This window comes from Myripristis murdjan, chromosome 9 (assembly GCF_902150065.1).
Source record: "Myripristis murdjan chromosome 9, fMyrMur1.1, whole genome shotgun sequence".
Classification (NCBI taxonomy): domain Eukaryota; kingdom Metazoa; phylum Chordata; class Actinopteri; order Holocentriformes; family Holocentridae; genus Myripristis; species Myripristis murdjan.
Genome location: NC_043988.1, coordinates 31225806 through 31244695, shown reverse-complemented (window position 1 = coordinate 31244695; position 18890 = coordinate 31225806). Strand labels below are relative to the sequence as shown.

Here is an 18890-nt window from a genome sequence, read left to right as displayed (position 1 = left end):
CGATTCAGACCTTGGCGGCCTCCCTGTTGAAAAATGTAGGTGCTCTTTCAGATTTCAAGGGTTTTCCTCTTGAAGTCAAGCGCTGCTCATACTAACAAAATATCCGTCTATCAAAAGGAACCAACAAAACAGCCTCCACTCATTTACAAGATAACAGCAACAGTGTTTTATGTGTTCGATATCTGGGCCAATGTTGCGGCCTCGCCCTGCAACAGTAACAGGTTTGGGGATTAGGATTATGTTTTCATGCAAAGACGTTGCTCGTTGTTCATATAGGCGCCGTGGACGTGGATTTGTTCCCCCCCTGCTGCAGATTCAGGCTTACACTCCTCCTGTATGTGAGGATAAATCTCAGTGTAGCCGCCGCCGCCGCCAAATCACAAACAATAGTCACAGCTACCAGAGATGAAAGAAAACACAGGGCTTACATCTCAGAAGTCCACGGACCAGCCTCCACACTCACACACACTCACACACACACTCACACACACACACACAGGTTCTTACTCTTTCTGAATGACTGCGTTTTTTCACCCCATTTTTATATCACTATATTACATTCCTATATATTTATTCAGCAGTGTCTCTCTGACCTCCCTCCCACAGGGATATTTGAGTTGTGAGTGTGTATGTGTGTGTGTCAATGTGTGTGTGTGTGTGTGCGTGTGTGTGAGGGCCGTGTGGAAGGTGGCTATTAATGCCGTCACAGTCGACACAGTAGATTTCCACTCGAGACCGATGGCGAGTTGCCTGTCGCCTACCTCTGTGCCATTTTTAGCCTGCGGCGGCTCTGGCTGGCCTTGTTGCCACCTTGCCGCGTAGTGCCACGTGTGTGTGTGTGTGTGTGTGTGTGTGTAGGCGCTGGCCAGGGGCCTCTCCCTTTTCCTGGGCTGCCGCTGTTGCACGGTGGGGCTCCCGTGGGACGGGGCTGCGGGCTGGGCCGGGGCGGGGCGGGGCGCAGGGGCTCGCCGCTCCCTGTGGCACACTAGCGGTCTTAAGGAGCGTTGAGGGGAAGTCCTGTGCGTTTGAAGTAGGGACCTCAGAAAGCCTGTTTACTCTGGAGGGGGGAAGGGGAGGGGGCGAGCTGGCCGGCCGCACAAGAATGCCTGTGTCATGACGGGAGCGGCGGAGGGGAGGAATGCGCTCCACAATCCCAACACTGTAGGGCCCGGGCCGCGGCTGAGGTGGCAGCCATTTCTCCCTATTTATTTTAGCCCGCCGCTCCCCCCTCCGCTCAATCACCGGCCCTGTCTGCGGACCCAAGCATCACTGGAAAAATGAGAAATGGCTCGCACTTTTATTTACGGCTCGAGAGTTTCAGGCATCTGCCAGCGCCGTATACACTGCGGTGAATGCGGGTACATGATAAAAGTTGTGAATTTCTTTCTATATCATTTTTTATTTATCCAAGGGAAGGGTTTGCTGAGCACATAGTCTCTTTTTCAGGAATGCCCCCTCCGGTACAATCGGAGTCTTTCTGAGGGCACGTTTGCACGGGGGCATGTTTGCAGCTCTTTATTTGAACTGTGGAGAGTTTACTCCTCCAGTTTGGTTCACTCAGGTGACAATGATGCCATTTGAACTCTGGTGACACCAAACAACCGCACTGAGAAATGTGTCTGCAAGAGACGCTGAGGTTTTTTTTTTTTTTTTTTTTTTAAGGGGTGAGAATCTGAGCTTGACTCCAAAATGCAAGACTTTGAGTGTAAGAATACGCTTAAATTCAAGTATTTAGTGCTTTTAACCAGCACAAACACCAGATCATCACAACAGAGTGCACAAGTTAGAGGGACGGGCTGCTTTTGTTGTTGTTTTTTTTTTTTTTCACCAAGATCTCTAACTTGGCGGGACGACAAGTCATCAAAACTCTTTCCAATAAACAAACTACGTGTGAGGTCATGTGACTTTTGTTGACAAGCCTTGGTCGGGTCGTAATTGTGAACACATCTTTTCCATTATGGTTAAAACTGAAGAACACAGAAGAGAGCAGGAGTGACTGCAGCCTTACACTGCAAAAAGTCCAAATCTTACCAAGATTATTTGTCTTATTTCAAGTAAAAATGTCTTATTTCTAGTCAAAATATCTCATTACACTTAAAATAAGACATGATCAGCAATTTTGCCAATGGAACAAGCAAATTTTTACGTAAAAATTTGCTTGTTCCATTGGCAAAATTTGTTTCTTGTTTCAAGTAAATTTTCACTTGAAACGAGTGAAAATTGTCTAAAGACAAGTTATTTCTGAGCTGATCATGTCTTATTTTAAGTGTAATCAGATATCTTGACTAGAAATAAGACATTTTTACTTGAAATAAGACAAAAAATCTTGGTAAGATTTGGACTTTTTGCAGTGTACTGTCCATCGCAGAGCCTCGTCCACTCTTAAAAAAAAAAAAAAGAAATCTCTTATTAAGTCATTTTTGTCTCATTTGATGAGATTAAACGACTTAACAAGCCATTTAATCTCATCTTCGGTTTTCAAATCTTGTTTTTTCTTCAAGCAAGATTAAAAAAAACGTCAGAGGGATGAGATAATCCTGCTTGTTTCCAGTGATGATCAAGTTGTTTCCAGAATTTTCTTGAATCAAGTGTCATTTTCTTGATCCTAATGACAAACTGATATTTATACTTGTTCCCAGAAAAAAAAAAATCCTGAAACAAGTGAAACTGAAGCAGAAATAATATGGGTTATCTCATCCCATTTGCAGATTTTTTTTCACTTTTTTATAAAAAAGAGAGAAATTTCAACACTGCTAATGAATTGATAAATGGCTTTTTTTTTTTTTGCAGTGCATCTTGAGGACTAATTCAGATTCCCAGCCAGATTTTGAACCTGCAACCTTCCTCTCACTTTATATTCCGACCATGAAGCTCCTGCAGCCCGAAGTGCAGATATATATATATATTTTTTTTCCTCTTAATCATTAGAATTCATCGTTCAGTCTCCGTCGAGTCACCCTTGTGTAAAGTCAGAGAAGTTGCCACTTACTGGAGGCACGGCTGGGACTCAGAAATGGAGTTCAGATCTAATAAAGATTGCCAGGGGGGGCCGGCGGAGGGATTTGAGCTCGGGCCGCGCTCCCCGAGAGGCTCCGCAGAAACAGCCTCAGCCTTCTAAGAGGAAAGCTAAGCGGCATTAAGGGGAAGCTGAGCTCTCCCCGGCCACTCCATCAAAAGACGGATGTATCAACAATTTCATGGTGTGGTTCAATAGCGGCGAGAGCACAGGGGGGACCAAATAATGTCAAGTCAGATAATTCATTTCATTCTAATATCAAGTGGAGGCTGAAACTCCCTTTGAAGTCAAATCTGATTTTCATGTTATATAACCCCCGAGGATAATCTGCGAATTGTGAAATATTGCCGCTAAAATATCATTTTAATTTTTGCCATTATAGTGCGTTTATCAGATGGTTTAAATGAAATGTGACGCAGGGCCAGCAGCACAACTCCTATATGTTTTTTTTTCTTCTTTTTTTTAGCCTTACGATTTCATTTCTATGAGCCTCTCGGGTTCCTCTTGGCTTTCTTTGCGTCTCGAGCAGAACTGAATAACTGCAGAGTGTTTTTCCTGTGAAAAAAGCCCACAGCCAGAGGTGGACAGCGTCATTATCAGCAGCGGTGTGTGAGTCATGTCATGGACATGTGCTATGTATGCTACACACACACACACACACACACACATTCAGCTACACACTAAAACATTGATCCTCAAGCACCAGCGATACAGATGCAAGCACAAAAAGCAGCATACACGAATTAGTTCATTACAAACTATAATCAGTGTTGAAGTTTTTTTTTTTTTTTAAGTCCTTGAAAAAGTATAAAATAGAAACTAGAACATGCTGAGTGCTTGACCCTCTGATGCACAGAGTAAGCTAATTATCCCCCGCTTTTTTTTCATAAAGACTGTTTGTACAAGAACATTATGTTTAAGCACTCAGAGATGTCATTATCTTGAGTGGCCGTGACCATTCATCTGATTCATTTTTCAAACTGGAAAAAATCCGTCATACTGTGCTACAGAAAACAGGTACCGGCGCCGTGTCACTGTGATAGAAATCCACACATAAAGCTGAAAACAGATATCAGGCTCACAAGGACAAAACGGGACATTTTTACCCGCTTAATGAGTATGTGAGATCGTCAGAGGTGGAAATGATTAATTACATTTACTCATGTTGCTGTAACGGAGTAGCCATTTTGTGCACTTGTGCTGTTTTTTGCGTAAAGTCTGATTTCCCTTTTACTCAAGTGCATTTTTGCTTCACTGCATTTTAAATCAGAGCCATTACAGAGAACAGGACAGATTGCGGAACCTTTCACAATAAAATCTCAGTCAGCAACAGTGAGAAGAAGAACCTCCTGCATCTTTGTCGGTTCTACTTTTTGTCATTTCTAAATCTCAGATAAAAAGTGAAATATGACAAACTGGAGATGATCGATGGAAGCTTCCTCTGCAGTTGTGCGCAATGCCCCTTTAAAAGAATGCAGCTAACACAGTTACTGTTTGGAAAAAAAGGAACTCAGTCATTTTTACAGTCAGGACATTTTAAATGAGACACTTTTTACTTTTACTGCAGTAGATTTTTACTACAGTCCTTCTGCTTCTACTGCAGTAAAAAAAAAAAAAAAAAAAAAAAAAAAACAACAACATCTACTTCAGTAGCAGTTTGTATTCCTCTTTCCACCACTGGAGATACTGATGCAAAAGTAGTAATTTCAGAAACAGCAATGATTAAATTACAACTAATTACAAGCAAATGTTTGGTGAACGACATATGGAAAATGTAATTATCTGAATGTGAAAAGCAAAAGCCCAAGAGAATTTGTTTAGGTTTTTTTTTTTGTCTTTAGAGATGTGATTTTAAATTTCATTGTTAATGACATCAAGTGGCTGCATGTTCACACCTGGCCTGAAAGATAGCTGCTCTGCATCACCTGTGGTTGTATTAATATAAATCTGACCTGCATTATCACTTCCCTTCTCCTGCTCTCCATCTCTTTTACGTCTCTTTGTGGCTGGATCGGTCGTGAAGAAGTGCAATCACAGTGCGAGCCCGACCACTTATACAATTTCTGAACACTTGGAAACAATGTGAGGAGCAAAATCTCCTGTTTTTAGTGTCTCGATCCGTCACGTCAGGCAGTGATCACAAAGGCGGTGAGCAAAAAGAGCACAGAGGAGCGTTGCTATGTCCATGTAATTATCTCTATCTCTGTTAGCTGGACTGTAAGACAGCGAGATGGACGAGGGGAAGCTGGCAATAGCTCTCCTTGTGCTTGAAGAAGAGGATTAATAGCCTTTATTGTACGGAGGATGTAGGCAGCCTCAGAGCAGTCATGGAAGAAACCGGAACGCTTTAACACCACGTCTTGCAGATCACATTTTTAAATTATTAAAGCATCACAGTGACAGGTATATATGAGATAAGCCTGCATAGATCATAAATGCCACATATTTTCTTCATATCATAAATGCATACCACAAGATAAAATTGGGAATACATCCGGGGAAAAAAAAACATATATGGAGGCTGTTATATCTACTTTTTTAAAAATATTTTTTTCCTGCTTTTTTCACATCTGTTGGCTTGGATCACACACCTGGGCAAGATCAGTTGAGTGAAGTTTGAGTTGTGCGCGTATCCACTGTTCGTTTGAACTCCATCCCTGTGTCTCAAATCGCGCACTTCTGCACTTACACTTAGTATTTTGAGTGCATAAGTGCGTTCACACTGAACATACTAACAAAATGCAGTGCACTACAAATACCCGGATGTACACTCAAAACGGTCAAAAAGTTGAGTGTGGAACGATGGACACTTCTCACCCTAACGGCACCACTGACCGGAAGGCGCTACCTAAAACCGACTGTTAATATGTCACTTTATTAAGTTTTAATTTTTTCAGGCGAGAAAGTAACCACATAGATTCAAAATATGTGGTCAGTTTGTCCAAATAACGTCTGTTTTGAAAATTGCTTCGACGTTTTCGGATAACTCTCAAGCCAGCGATTGTGCAAAGTACAGTCACTTCCGGTTGTTTACAAAAATAAAACTAATACCTTACAAGAAGTGGTGATGCTTTTATTTTGAAGATAGGATGTGTACACGTCTACTTCTGGATAACTTTACCACCGAAAACACTTATAAACAAGTCAACAACAGTGTTAACTCTGGCAGCTGATTTGGATTAAGTCTTAACAAATTTCTACTATTTAATTAGCAAATAACTTGCATGAAACTATCAAAACATAAAGTTTACTCACCTATTTTTTTGAAAATATTTTTTTCCAGGCAAAAAAAGGGCCAGGAAATCACGTTTCGAACGTCTTTTGTTGCAGCAAGATAGCAGAGCTAGTTCCTGAGAAAAAGCCCGCCAAAAAGGTTTTCAAAATTGCTTCCTGGAAATAATGTGACAAATTAAAGTATTGTAATTGGTTCCTTATGGTTTTCCCTCTTTTTTAAAGTATTGCATCATTTAAAGGGGTGCACTGTAGATATTTGACAGGCCAAAAATGGGTTTGTTGCCTGAGGGCAACATCGTACCATAGAGGGTTAATCTTATGAATAAAATGTGTGTTAGTTTTAGCTGCATTTTAGGGTTCTGAATTATCGTTAGTTGTAGTCTTTTTTTTTAGTTGACGGAATCTATAGAGGTATTCGTCTCACTTTAGTCGAATGCATTTTTGTGATTTTTCAAATGAAGTCAACACAGTGACTTTTCATCAGGCACACACAGATGATTTGAACTGCGTGCATTTAATGATCCCAAGTGAAGAGCGGGGGAGCAGGAGCTGCACTGACTGCTGCTTTACTGCAAATCAACAAACTAAACTTTCTCTCTTTAGCCGGTGTGCCTGGATTTATTTAGCTGCTTCACCTGTAACACGATAAAGTGCAGATGCGGTGATTTTAATCCTGACCGATGATCACAACAACGCGGCCGTCACATAGCAGCACAGGGCGGCTCCTCTGCTCCCACTGCACTTTGTGTTTTATTTTCTGCAGCATTAGCGGTGATGTGTGAACACAGATATATTAATTTTTTTCCGACTGAGCCAGTGAGCTTGACTTGATTGTTCTTTGAATCACAGTGAACTCAGTGAGGCTGTGTATCTGTCCCTATTCAAAGGCTGTACGCTACCTAGGTCGTATTTGTAGGCTGCTTACGTCACGGCGGCGCGACAAGTGCTGTCCCAATTCAGTTTTACCGCGCGGGGTCCTGCAAATGCAGCCGACAGATCCGGCCTATTTTTGACTAATTTGCAGGAAACACCTCCACGATGCTTCACGGCCGACATCACAGCCTACTTCCCATGGTACCTTTCGGTCTGGTTGAATTTCTGGATCAGCCACCATTGCTGGAATTATGAAGCCTGTTTTAGACCGTCTTCATGTTTATATCATGACGTTTTGATAAGTTTTCATGCCTATAATTACCACCATAGATTTGGTTTCACTGTTAACTGTATCTGAACAACGCCTGTAAATGCAAGTTTAGTTAGATGAGTTAGATAGGCATTTTGTGTGATGTTTCCATAGCAACCATCAGTGCATCAGGTACGTTACAATGTAGCCATGTGTACAATTACTTTAATTGGGATAGTCGCAATTTGTGAGGTGTAACAGTTATCTTAATTTCCTGCATCTTCACGAAGACAAAATAAAATAAAATACATAAAACTACAGAATCAATGTTGTCCACCTTGAGAGCGTTGAAGCTGCTTATCGTTTTGTTTCATGCACAGGTGTTCACCGACACACCTCCCAAACCTACTTCGGCATTTTACGCTGCATCACTCGAATGCGCTTCGGGAAACCTAGATAATAATGACGTAGGAATCCTCCGCAGGCTACACCGTCCCAATTCAACAAACTTTTAGTGAATTGGGACGTCAGACGCCTCCTACGTGGGCACCGTAGGCTGCGACCTAGAAGTCATCTAGCCCTTCGATTGAGACAGACCCTCTGTGTCTGCGGCTGGAGATCAGGGTCGCTGGCTCCACCCTCTTTCAACGAGTTCAACCAATGACAGGGCGGCACCCTGAACTTCAGCCAATGACAGGACAGCACACTACAAGGATGTATTGAGAGAGACGCACAACAGGGGGGATTTTTTGAACCACTAAAAACATTTTCACCTCATCTCGTCTCATCTATAAAAACCAAACATGCATGTTGTCATACTTGTTATTATTTATAGTCTATTTTTAACTCGTCTCATCTTCGACATGGAAAAAAAAGTCGTTGATGGACATTTTTCGTCATCGTCTTAGTTGATAAAAACTAAATGTAAATGTAAATGTGTTTAAGACATCGCTGCTTAAAGCTTGGGGACTTCTTATCCTGTTGGTGGCGCTGTGGTGGGCAGAGATGCAATGTAACAAATTACAAGTAGATTTTTCAGCTATCTGTACTTTACTTGAGCATTTATTTTTCTGACAAGCGTTTACTTTAACTCCCTTCACTGTAACACAAAAATCTGTATTTTCTACATGTTCAAAACAGGCTTTAGTTTTAATTGGGAGTTATGGGTTATTTTTATTTTGCATTGCATGGCTTCCCAACATCAAAACTAATTTCAACCTAAATGGATGGGACAATAACATGTTGATAAAATGATCCCTTGGTGTATCCATCTGTGCACATCAGGCATGAGAGACGAGATGAAACAGACGAGAGGGAGACTCGACTGCAGAGTCGACGATCAGTATTTTCAGTATATTGTTTTTTTTTTTATTATTATTATTATTATTTTATGTGAAGTTAGAATGGTTTGAGCTGAATTGTAAGCAAACACCAAGTCTTGAAAAAAGGGCTGTAGAAAGGTCTACTTTTTTGACTTTTTTACTTTGATGACATTTCAGATCCTGTACTTTTTACTTTTATTAAGTAAAGAAGTTGAATTAGTACTTTTATCAGAGTCTGTACCATCTATGAAACAGACTGAAACAACTACAAACATGACACCTGAGGCACGGCGACATTACACTGTGAATCCATTAATACTGGAAGCTGTAAGATATAATGTGAGAGTGTACGTTTTGACAGAGTTCAGGGGGAAGGTGTCGCCCTACTGAGAAAATATAAAAGTCCTCCAGCAGTATTGTCATTTCTGGCTGAAAAAAAACATGCATCAAGGTCAACTTTGGCTCATGAAACTGTCAGATATTTAACACCGGGTATCCGCACCGACACTTTTCTTAAATATCATTTAACTTTTAATGTGCAGCTCATCTTGTTTTCAAAAGTTCGACTGACTTAAAAATTGGAATTTGAATTTTTTTTTCCTCCTCATATTTAGGCATTCACGATTTTTGCCGATATCAGACATGCAGATATTTTCCAGCTCTTTTGATATATGCACATTTATGATGCCTGCTCCTATTGTGAAGGCCCACTGGCAGATGCAGACATAAAATGCAACGCTTTTCAAAATGCACACGTTTAGTTTATGTAGCACATGCCGTATTTATTTATTTATTTATTTATGAGGATGAGGCGCAATAAACGATATGCTCTTTATCCGTCGTCACCGTTGACATGCTGATATTTATCGTGCATCCTCACACATCCTGCGCTGCCTCTGATGTGATTTGGTGTTTGGACACTTCACTCGGATGCGGCTCCGTTACTGAATTTAAAAGATGAATGAATGTTAAGCATTTCACAGAATTCAAAGATGACTCCAAACTCTAAACAGAAATGACAGGCCGAACTCTCGTTGACATTTTTTTTACAGCCTATATTTTTCTTGCTGCTTAGTTAAGGCTGGCTGTAGATACCAAGCCTGACACAGATGTGGAACATCAGCATCAGCAAGCAAAATGTGTTTTTTTGTAACTTTTGTCCTGTGACACTGAGACGCCGGTGCTTGAGGCTGCACTACAGGCCAACTGTTTGTGCAAAAATACACCTAGCTGACAAGTTTTAACCACAAAGTGGAGCTGCAGCAGACAATGCCATCTCATCCCACTGTTTCCCAAATTAAAATTCTGTTGTTGTCTGTTCTCCCCCCGCGGGAAGTGGCAAATCACTTCACAGCATCACGCGCGGGCTATGTTGCAGGATTTCTGGGTTTTGAGGTTCCGTTTTCCCTCTTGCTGCTATTTGAAGCCGCCAACATGCAAAGCTCCCTGCTGCAGTTTTAAGAAATTGATGCCACGATGTGCGGCTTTTCCTTTTGAGGCAGGAAGTGTATTCCTCGTCCTGCCCTGCTTCCCTTCATTTGGTGAATTTCCCGCCCCAGCATTTGTCACTCAACCTAATGAGCTGTCTACACCGCTGAAGTATCCGGCCTGAGGCTGATGTGCCTGGCATTTGTAAATGAAGGAGCCGGCGGTGAATCAGACAGAGATATGGTAATAAAGAGTGTATGCTGGTGTTCAGCGTGCTGTGGAGCAGGTCGTGGTGCTGCATGTTTAATTTCGCCATCCTTTCTTTTCTCACCGTTTTCTGTTGTCACTGTGGACCGTGTGACCGTGACAAGCAGAGTGCACCGCTAAACAAGAGTGTGCATGTTGTACCTTTTTAATATTCAATAACCTGTTTGGATAGTGATAGCCGACTCATTCTAAAACTTTGATGTTCACTTGGACTAGAAACTGGATGGAGGAGGAATACGGACACTATTTATATATATGTAGAAAAGGCCAGTGTAGGATCCATTTTTTCAGGAAACCCAGAGGTTTTAATGTGTGCTACAAGATGTTTCAGTGCTGTTTGTCATGTGCTGCTGCAGTGTGCAGGAGAGTGACCTTAAAACACTGAATAAGATCATTAGGATGGCTCGCTGCACTGTTTGGAGCGATGCTGGTGCTGCTGATGTGGTAAACCAGAGGAGAGTGGAAAAAAGACCTTGTTCCATCATGCAGGATACTATAGAAATACACAGAATACTGCATCTAGTCTGTGACACAGGGTCACAGATTTACAGTTGTCCCTCGCTATAATGCAGTTCACCTTTCGCGGCCTCGCAGTTTTGCGAATTTTTTTTTTGTGCAATTTTGCATGCTTTTTTTTTTTTTTTTTTTTTTTTACAGCGCATTGTGTTCTGCGTCCTGATTGGCTAAGGGACTGTAGACCATTGTCAATCAACCTCCTCCGTGCCGTGTCTCCTGTACAGTGCAGAATGCGTTCATTCTATAATACTGGACTTATTTTTCTACAAAGGTTTGAACTTTGAGAGTGTTTAAACAAGAGAGAAAAGTGAGAAAATGTTAATGCCTGTCTGAGAAAAGTGTATAAAGTGTGTAGTGAGGGGTTTTACAGCCTTAAAACATCTATAATAATTGTAAAAAATAAAGCTGACTACTTCGCAGATTTCGCCTGTTGCGGGTTATTTTTAGAATGTAACTCCCGCGATTAACGAGGGACCACTGTTCTGTGTGCCCTATGTCTGATTTATTTATTTTAATGTCAAAAAGTTGCATTTTACTTCTTTGATGAATTATTTGCATCCCCCCTGACCGCCATATTGCCTGTTTCTGCCCTCATTACAGAGCCTGAGCTGGATGTCGCGGGGACGCTGGACTCTGTAGCCCAGCAGGTCAACCAGACTGTCCGCAAACGCCGCCACGCCGGGGACGACGACTTCAACATCGAAGTGCTGCTGGGGGTTGACGACTCGGTGGTTCGTTTCCACGGCAAGGAGCACGTGCAGAACTACCTGCTGACGCTCATGAACATCGTGAGTCACTTCCCGTTTCACTAATACGCTGAGCGCGCTCTGAACTTAGGCTGTATGTACAGCACGCAGTCCAAGTCTAACAGGCGTCGGCATTTTGTGGTTTTCAGTAGACATCATGTTGGAAACCGATCAGTTAAAGGTGCACTACGCAAAATTTTCAAGGTTAACTGAAGTGAGAATCATTTAGACTTTAGACCAAAAACATGGCATAAGCATGAAATTTGATGGTTTGGACCGACTCACTGATTATTCCTATTTAACTGGAATAAGAGCAGAGGTTTTAACATGAAGTTGATTTACACATAAATGCAAAACTGTTAAAAAAAAAAAAGGTTTAATTTGTATATATGAATTGCATATATTCACAAAAGCATGAAAATCATGATCAAGAACCTTCATCAGACCACCATGCGACGTGCTCCACATTTTCCTATATGCATGTGTTTATTTACAGTTACACACACCTGTGCACACTAGGCAATAAAAATATGTCTTACAGAGAGCATGTTTCAGTAATTAGCAGCAGTATGGAGAAGTATGCATATACACACACACACACACACACAAGTGTTGGTTGTGCTGCACAATGAGCAGGAATGAAAAACATCTTGAGTCTTTAAATCAGCAACATGGATGCAAGAACCCGTGGACACACCCAAACATCTGGACGTGTGCAGGTGGTGACACGAATCAAACAGATTCAATACAATCATGTGATACATGTTTTTTTCTCTGGCGCTCAGCCAGAAGTCTCTAAACACATCATGAAAAATCTCCCTCTTAACAAGTGATTTAATATCATATTCAGTGTTAAAATCTTGTTTTTCTTCACACAAGGTAAAAAAAAATCTTCCAAATAAATTAAATAATGCCACAAATTTCAAAGTTGTTGAACATTTTGTGAAAAACTCCACACTTAAATTTCACAAACAGAAGTTTACCTCTGTTGTAGATGCAGCTTGATTCCTGAATGGTTATGCTTGCTCCAGCTAAATTATTATTAATAATATAATATATAATTAAATCATGAGATAATCCCAGCTGTTTCCAATGCTAATCAACTTGTTTCTGTAACTTTCTGCGATTTTGTTGACCCTAGTGGCCGGATCTGCCTCATCCTGCCTTCTTTCAAAGTATTTATACTTTTTTTCTGAGAAAAAAAAATACTGAAATGAATCAAACTGCATTGGAGGCAAATGGGATAATCTCATCACACTGGCACATTTTTTTCTCCACTGGTCTGAAGAAAAACAAGATTTTAACTCTGAATGTGAGACCAAATGACTTGTTCAGATTTTTTTTTTTTTTTTTTTTTTTTTGAGCCTGTTATTCATTAACATGTATTTATATGGTCCTTGGACAACTGAGCTGGCATTAGTGAGCTCTTACTGCTGTTTCCCAATCCCATCAGGATTAATCCACCTCACTGTTGAGCTGTTGAGTGTTATTTCCCCCTACAACACACACTCCTCTGGTAGTTATTCACTCATGGATGTCAGCAGAACAAAGGCCCCTCTGCTGTTTTTGTCTGCTTTGACCTGAAATGACCGAAGGCAACACATATTTGGTGAAACGTGCTGCACCAGTGAAGTGCTTCTGCTGCCCAAAGTGCCCACTATACGGATGAATTACCTCTGGCACAACATAATCCAATCTGTGACTACACTGTATACTGGGATTACACTGCCTTTCTGAGGACATCTGCTTGAGCATCAGTCTAGATATTCAGAGGGAAACCCGCTCTGTCATTTCCCCCAAGAGGTGGATTAGAGTTGCAGTGTTTACTCATCAAAGAGCAACGCAGATGCCCCTGTTGAGAGATTACCGTCCTCACAGGTGGTGGAAGAAAGCGGCCATATGTGCCGCCGTTCATGCCGGTTCCACGTGAGAGGCTCTTCTCTTAATGAGGCCTTTTAATGCAGATTGAGAAGTGGGCGAGACACCAAGGCCCACTGTTTTCACGCCGCCTGTGGAAAGCGGCTTCTCTGAGGAAGCTGTCGCCGCCGCTACTCTGCAACAAGTGTGCCGATGATCACAGCACACGGAGACGTGAACATACACGCACTCTGAGTGTGCAGGGGGAGCTTTTACATCACTGATGACTGGTTGTAGGGGAGGAGAATCGCCTCAAACCTTCAGCCATACAAAATCAAAGAGCTACGACTTATCTTCGATGACCTGCAGCCTGTTGCACCAGCTGTGTGAATGTAAGGGATCGATTTATGCTAAACTTTAGATAAAAGATAGATAGATAGATAGATAGATAGATAGATAGATAGATAGATAGATAGATACTTTATTCATCCTGAAGGAAATTCACAGTTTTCAACAGTATCCACAGATTACAAGATTAAATAAATAAAAAAATAAAGAATAAAAGATGACACTGGAGATCTAAGTACCCAATGTGCAAAAAACCGTGTGGATAGATGTATACAAGGTGCATAGATGTTGGCAATGTGCAAATTTACAGTATAAACAGATGATAAATAGCAGCAAGCAATATATACACTATAAACAAGGAATATATATATAAAAAAAAATAGAAACATGAACAATTTAAACAGCAGAGAAAAAATAACCTAAACCTGAGGAACAACACGCTCCGACGGAGGTTCAGGGTTAGGTTGCACCATGTAAGTTAGTTTCAAGCTCAAGCTAAGATATAACTTAACCCTTTATCGGGCAAGTGACTATTTTTGGTAATTTCAAAAATTTTACATATCACGCCCATCCCCTGTCTCAGTTAGTTCAATAATCATTTGGTCTTCACCCAGCCAATCAGCAAAGATCGCTCTACATCCCAGGTCACATGATTGTGGCATTTGACCCATGTCATTGGCTTTGATTTTCTATAGGAAAATGAAATTTTTTGAAAAATTTTATAAAAGTAATAAAGTCCTGTCATGTTCACTAATAACAGTCTAGGGTTGTTTTTTTTTTTTTTTTAATTTCGAAGTATTTCAATGAGTGCCCTATAAAGGGTTAAATACTTCCAGAGGAACAATTTCTCCATATTTATGACGGCTGCACATTCTCCACTATCGTATCCTTTCTTCTCTTTTGATGTGGGTACATCAGAATTTAATCAGTAAATACAAATTAAAAAACTAGATCCTTTTGATATGCTTGATGACTTTCTTGATGACTAGTCGAGCAAAAGAGGAAGGAATTTGCAGCTTAAATTCCCTAAATGCTGTTACACCAGCTTCTAACTTCTGAACAAATGAAACCGTTTTGATCTCGGCCGAACGGAAAAGGCTTTACAACAGGATGAAGGGTTGTTTTGTTGTTATGAAGCCTCATAAATCCTCTGGTGCAACTTTTGGCTTTCTGCTTGAGCACATGCAACACAAGCAGGGGCACAGAGTCATCGCAAATGAATAAAAAAGTCACATATCGCACATAAGCTTTACACTTTACCTGCGTTCACACCTACGCATCGCCGGTGCAACAGGCTGGAGGCCACGTCCCAGCCGGGGATGAAGCCTTTAGAAAGCGGGCGGTAAATAGGATTGTGCTGCCATCGATTCTATCTGCGTTATGGAGTGTGTGACATTTTCAGCTCGCCTCCTCTGACGGCACAAAGGACCGGCAGCACTCCTGATGACTTACCACGCTGCGAGGGATCTTATCACAAACGATTTTTTTTGGGGGGGGGGTTGTTTGTTCTGGTTTTGTTTTCTCGCCCCTTTTCCGGTTAGCATTTCAAAAGAGCAAAACATAATCCTGTCAAATAAAGCACTGATGGTGTAATTACTCCTCTTGGAACTTATCCCTTTGGTTGCGTTGTGTTTCGCTGTTGTCTTTGAAAATGTTGGGGGGAAAAAGCAGGACGGTGTCCACTGCATGTTAATGAGTTTGTTTTGATCGAGGACCTGTTGTTTATGGCTTTAAACATCCACTATAATTTAGTTTTTTTTATATAAACTATGGCTCCACGTGAGAATAATGCCCTTTATGGTGTTGTCCAAGTAATTTCGATGAATTGAGTTAGTTAAATTGAGATAATTTGACAACTTAGTCCTCGCGATACTGGATTCTGATTAGCCGATAGCCGCGTCTCCACTATTTTAAGTGAGGTAAACCTGTTGAGCAGAGGATTTCCAGTTCAAATGCTATCTTATACGAAGGGGGCCAGTCAGAACTAAGTCCAGCTGTGAAGTGGTTTCTGGAATTAGCCTGAGAAACTACAGATATACACAACTACAGAACATCTTCGATCATGCTTGTAAATAAATTAAAGGGAAATTTGAAATCTTACACCATGTGGCGCTTAAATGGGCCTCCTGCTGAAGTTTATCCCCCCTGTTTGACTTGGTGCAGTGTTATTTATGGCCCTGTGTCCTGAGGAGATGATGCACAGTGGCCAGCAACACACAGAAAAATGGGGTGTCAGATGCTGAAGGGGCCAACACGTCTCCCACTGTGTGTGTGGCTGCCGTGGCCGGAGGTGCAGATTGCGGAGTTATTTGTGGACTTTTCCAGTAGAGGTCCCTGCTGGCTTCGGCTGGAGGCGGATCAGGATCTGGCCGCTGCACGCAGATTTACTGTGATGGACAGCGAGGCCGCGCGCAGCGTGGCGGGTCTGTGTGTGTGGAGCTCGCTCTCCCTCTCTCTCTCTCTCTCTCTCTCTCTCTCTCCCTACCTCTCTCTCACTCACTCTCTCTCTCTCTTGGCCTTTCTTGTCCACTCTCTTTCTCACACTCCATCGCTCACACCCAGACCAGCGGAAACACTCGCTTTTCTCACTTTGCTTGCCTTCATCCAGCTGCAACCCTCTGCATCACCTCTCTCTCTCCTCTCCTCTCCTCTCCTCTCCTCTGCTCTTCTCTTCTCTCCTCTTCTCTTCCTCTCCTCTCATCTCCTCTGTCTTCTCATCTCTTCTCTCCTCTCTTCTTCTCATATCTTCTCGTCTCATCTCTCCTCTCCTCTGTCTTCTTATCTCTTCTCTCTCACCTCTCCTCTCCTCTCTTTTCTCATCTCTTTTCTCCTCTCTTCTTCTCATATCTTCTCATCTCTTCTCTCCTCTCCTCTGTCTTCTTATCTCTCCTCTCCTCCTCTCATCTCTTCTCCTCTCTTCTTTTCTCTTCTCTCATCTCCTCTTCTCTTCCTTTCTGACCTCTCCTCTCCTCTAGTCATTTCTCTTTTCTCTTCTCCTCTCATCTCCTCTCCTCTCATCTCCTCCTCTTCTCTTCTCTTCTCTTCTCTTCTCTTCTCTTCTCTTCTCTTCTCTTTTCTCCTCTTCTCTTCTTTTCAGGGTTAAGTGATCATATGCTTTTTATATGCTATTTATCACTCAACCCATTTATCACCTTTCAGTATAAATCCTCCCTTCATGATCTGATGATTTTGATATCTTAACATGCTGTCCTGCTGTGTAAACCGATGCTAACAAATGAATTTTTAATTAAAAACGGATCACAGATGCAGGTGAAGAAAGCTTTAAGGCCAGGATACAAAACCAAAATAAGTCTCCATGTTGCTGCAACTTGTTATTTATTGATGTTTTACCCGAGCAGAGCCTCCTCGTCTCGATCAATAATCAAATGAAACTCAGCTACTATATGAATATAGTTATCCAGTTGAGTTATTCCACATTTATTGTTTAATTAATGTCGTTAACGTCTCACCTACTCACCTACACCCGAACGTCTGAACTTGCCAATTAGCAAACTGTTTCACTGCAGGGGATACGTGGGATTCTTGTTAATTTAAAAAATATCAGTCACGCATAATTCCTATGGTAATTAACCTGTGCTATAAGAAGTTCAATAAAAAAAAAAGGTTAATGTAAGTTTGATAAACCACATTTGATATTCAGTTTTCCAGATTCCTTAAGGTGTCAAACGTGTGTGTTTGCGGTTTAAATCTGCTGCCGTGGTCGTCGAGCGAGGACGTTTGTTCATTATGACCTGGAAGACCAAAATCCAGAAAATGGATTAGTGGTTGAGATGTAGCAGCGATACAGCTGGAAACGAGGAGAAAGACATGAAAAAGAAGCAAAAACAGAAACTCCAGAAACTCCCCACAGTATCAGGTTGTTGTTTCAGACACTGATGGAGCTGAGTTGGACCTCTTCATAAAGGCTTTTTTTCTATTTTTTTTTTTTTTTTTTTTTTGCACTGGTTAGGGGCTGAAAAAATATTTCAAAGAGGCTATATTAATGAAAAAACTTTGAGAAACACTGTTATAAGTTATATGGTGCAAGTGCCGATTGTCTATGTGATTCTGAGGAAGGGAATAAAATGTAAAATTAATGATTCAGTTCAACTGTTTAATGTGATTTTTGCATGAAACAATTAAGAACTATATTGCCCAGTTGCTTGAATCAGTTTTATCTCCCAGTCCTGCTCTGTATGCCTAATTTCAGTGAAATGGTTCAACTCCATCGACTGGGGAATTAGATTTTTTTTTTTTTACTACATCTGTCAGTGTGTGTTACTATCTACAAGGCAAGCACCATCATCATGAATGACTGATGAGTTTTCAGGGAATATCACACAGCGCCCGCAAAATACTCACTCACACGGTTTATTAATGTGTCCAGTGCGGCTAGAGTGTAAACTTTGGGCTTTGATGTCGTAGCTGAGATGAGAATTAAGCCATTTTTTTTTAATCATCACATCCATAGCCACCAGTGAGACTCCACCTGCAAGCGTAGGACAGACTTTCTGACTCACTGCTGCTCTCTGACTTCAGAGTAAAAGACCAGAGATGCATTCAAACTGTGTTCCCTCTCTCTCTCTCTTTTTTTTCTCTCTCTTTCTCTGTGTCCCTCGCTCTGACTCATCACATGCATGGCTGCCCAGTCACTCATCAACATTCAGCCATGTTCTGCAATCCAATTTACCTGTCAGAGTGCAACTTCATGCAATCCTATAGCACTCCCAAGGTTATTACTGCTGTAAGATAAAATGCTTTCGCCATAGGGAGTCAGAAAACATGGTTTGCTTTGTAAACCTGCACATCTTAGGACGCCTTAGGGAGTAGCACCGGCTTTATAAACCCTAGATATTTGAGGTTTTTAATTTTCTGAGGGAAAAGAGTGGTGTAAAATAGTTTTTTTTTTGGCTTATCCGGGTGTGAGATAGAAGTCATTTGTGCCTCATGGGCCTGCCACCATCGCTGTTCTTGAAATTTTGAAAAGTGGTGAATATTGTGCCCAAAGTATACAAAGAACAGCTGACGATGGA

General features: G+C 41.4%; 1 protein-coding gene across 1 annotated transcript in view; it reads left to right on the top strand.

Annotated features, from left to right (window-relative positions):
- adamts3 (ADAM metallopeptidase with thrombospondin type 1 motif, 3) overlaps positions 1–18890 on the top strand; it is a 170495-nt gene that overhangs the window by 81026 nt on the left and 70579 nt on the right. The window contains exon 4 of the mRNA XM_030059711.1: positions 11507–11694. Within this exon, the coding sequence (XP_029915571.1) occupies positions 11507–11694 (188 nt within the window). The remainder of the gene's footprint in view (positions 1–11506; positions 11695–18890) is intronic.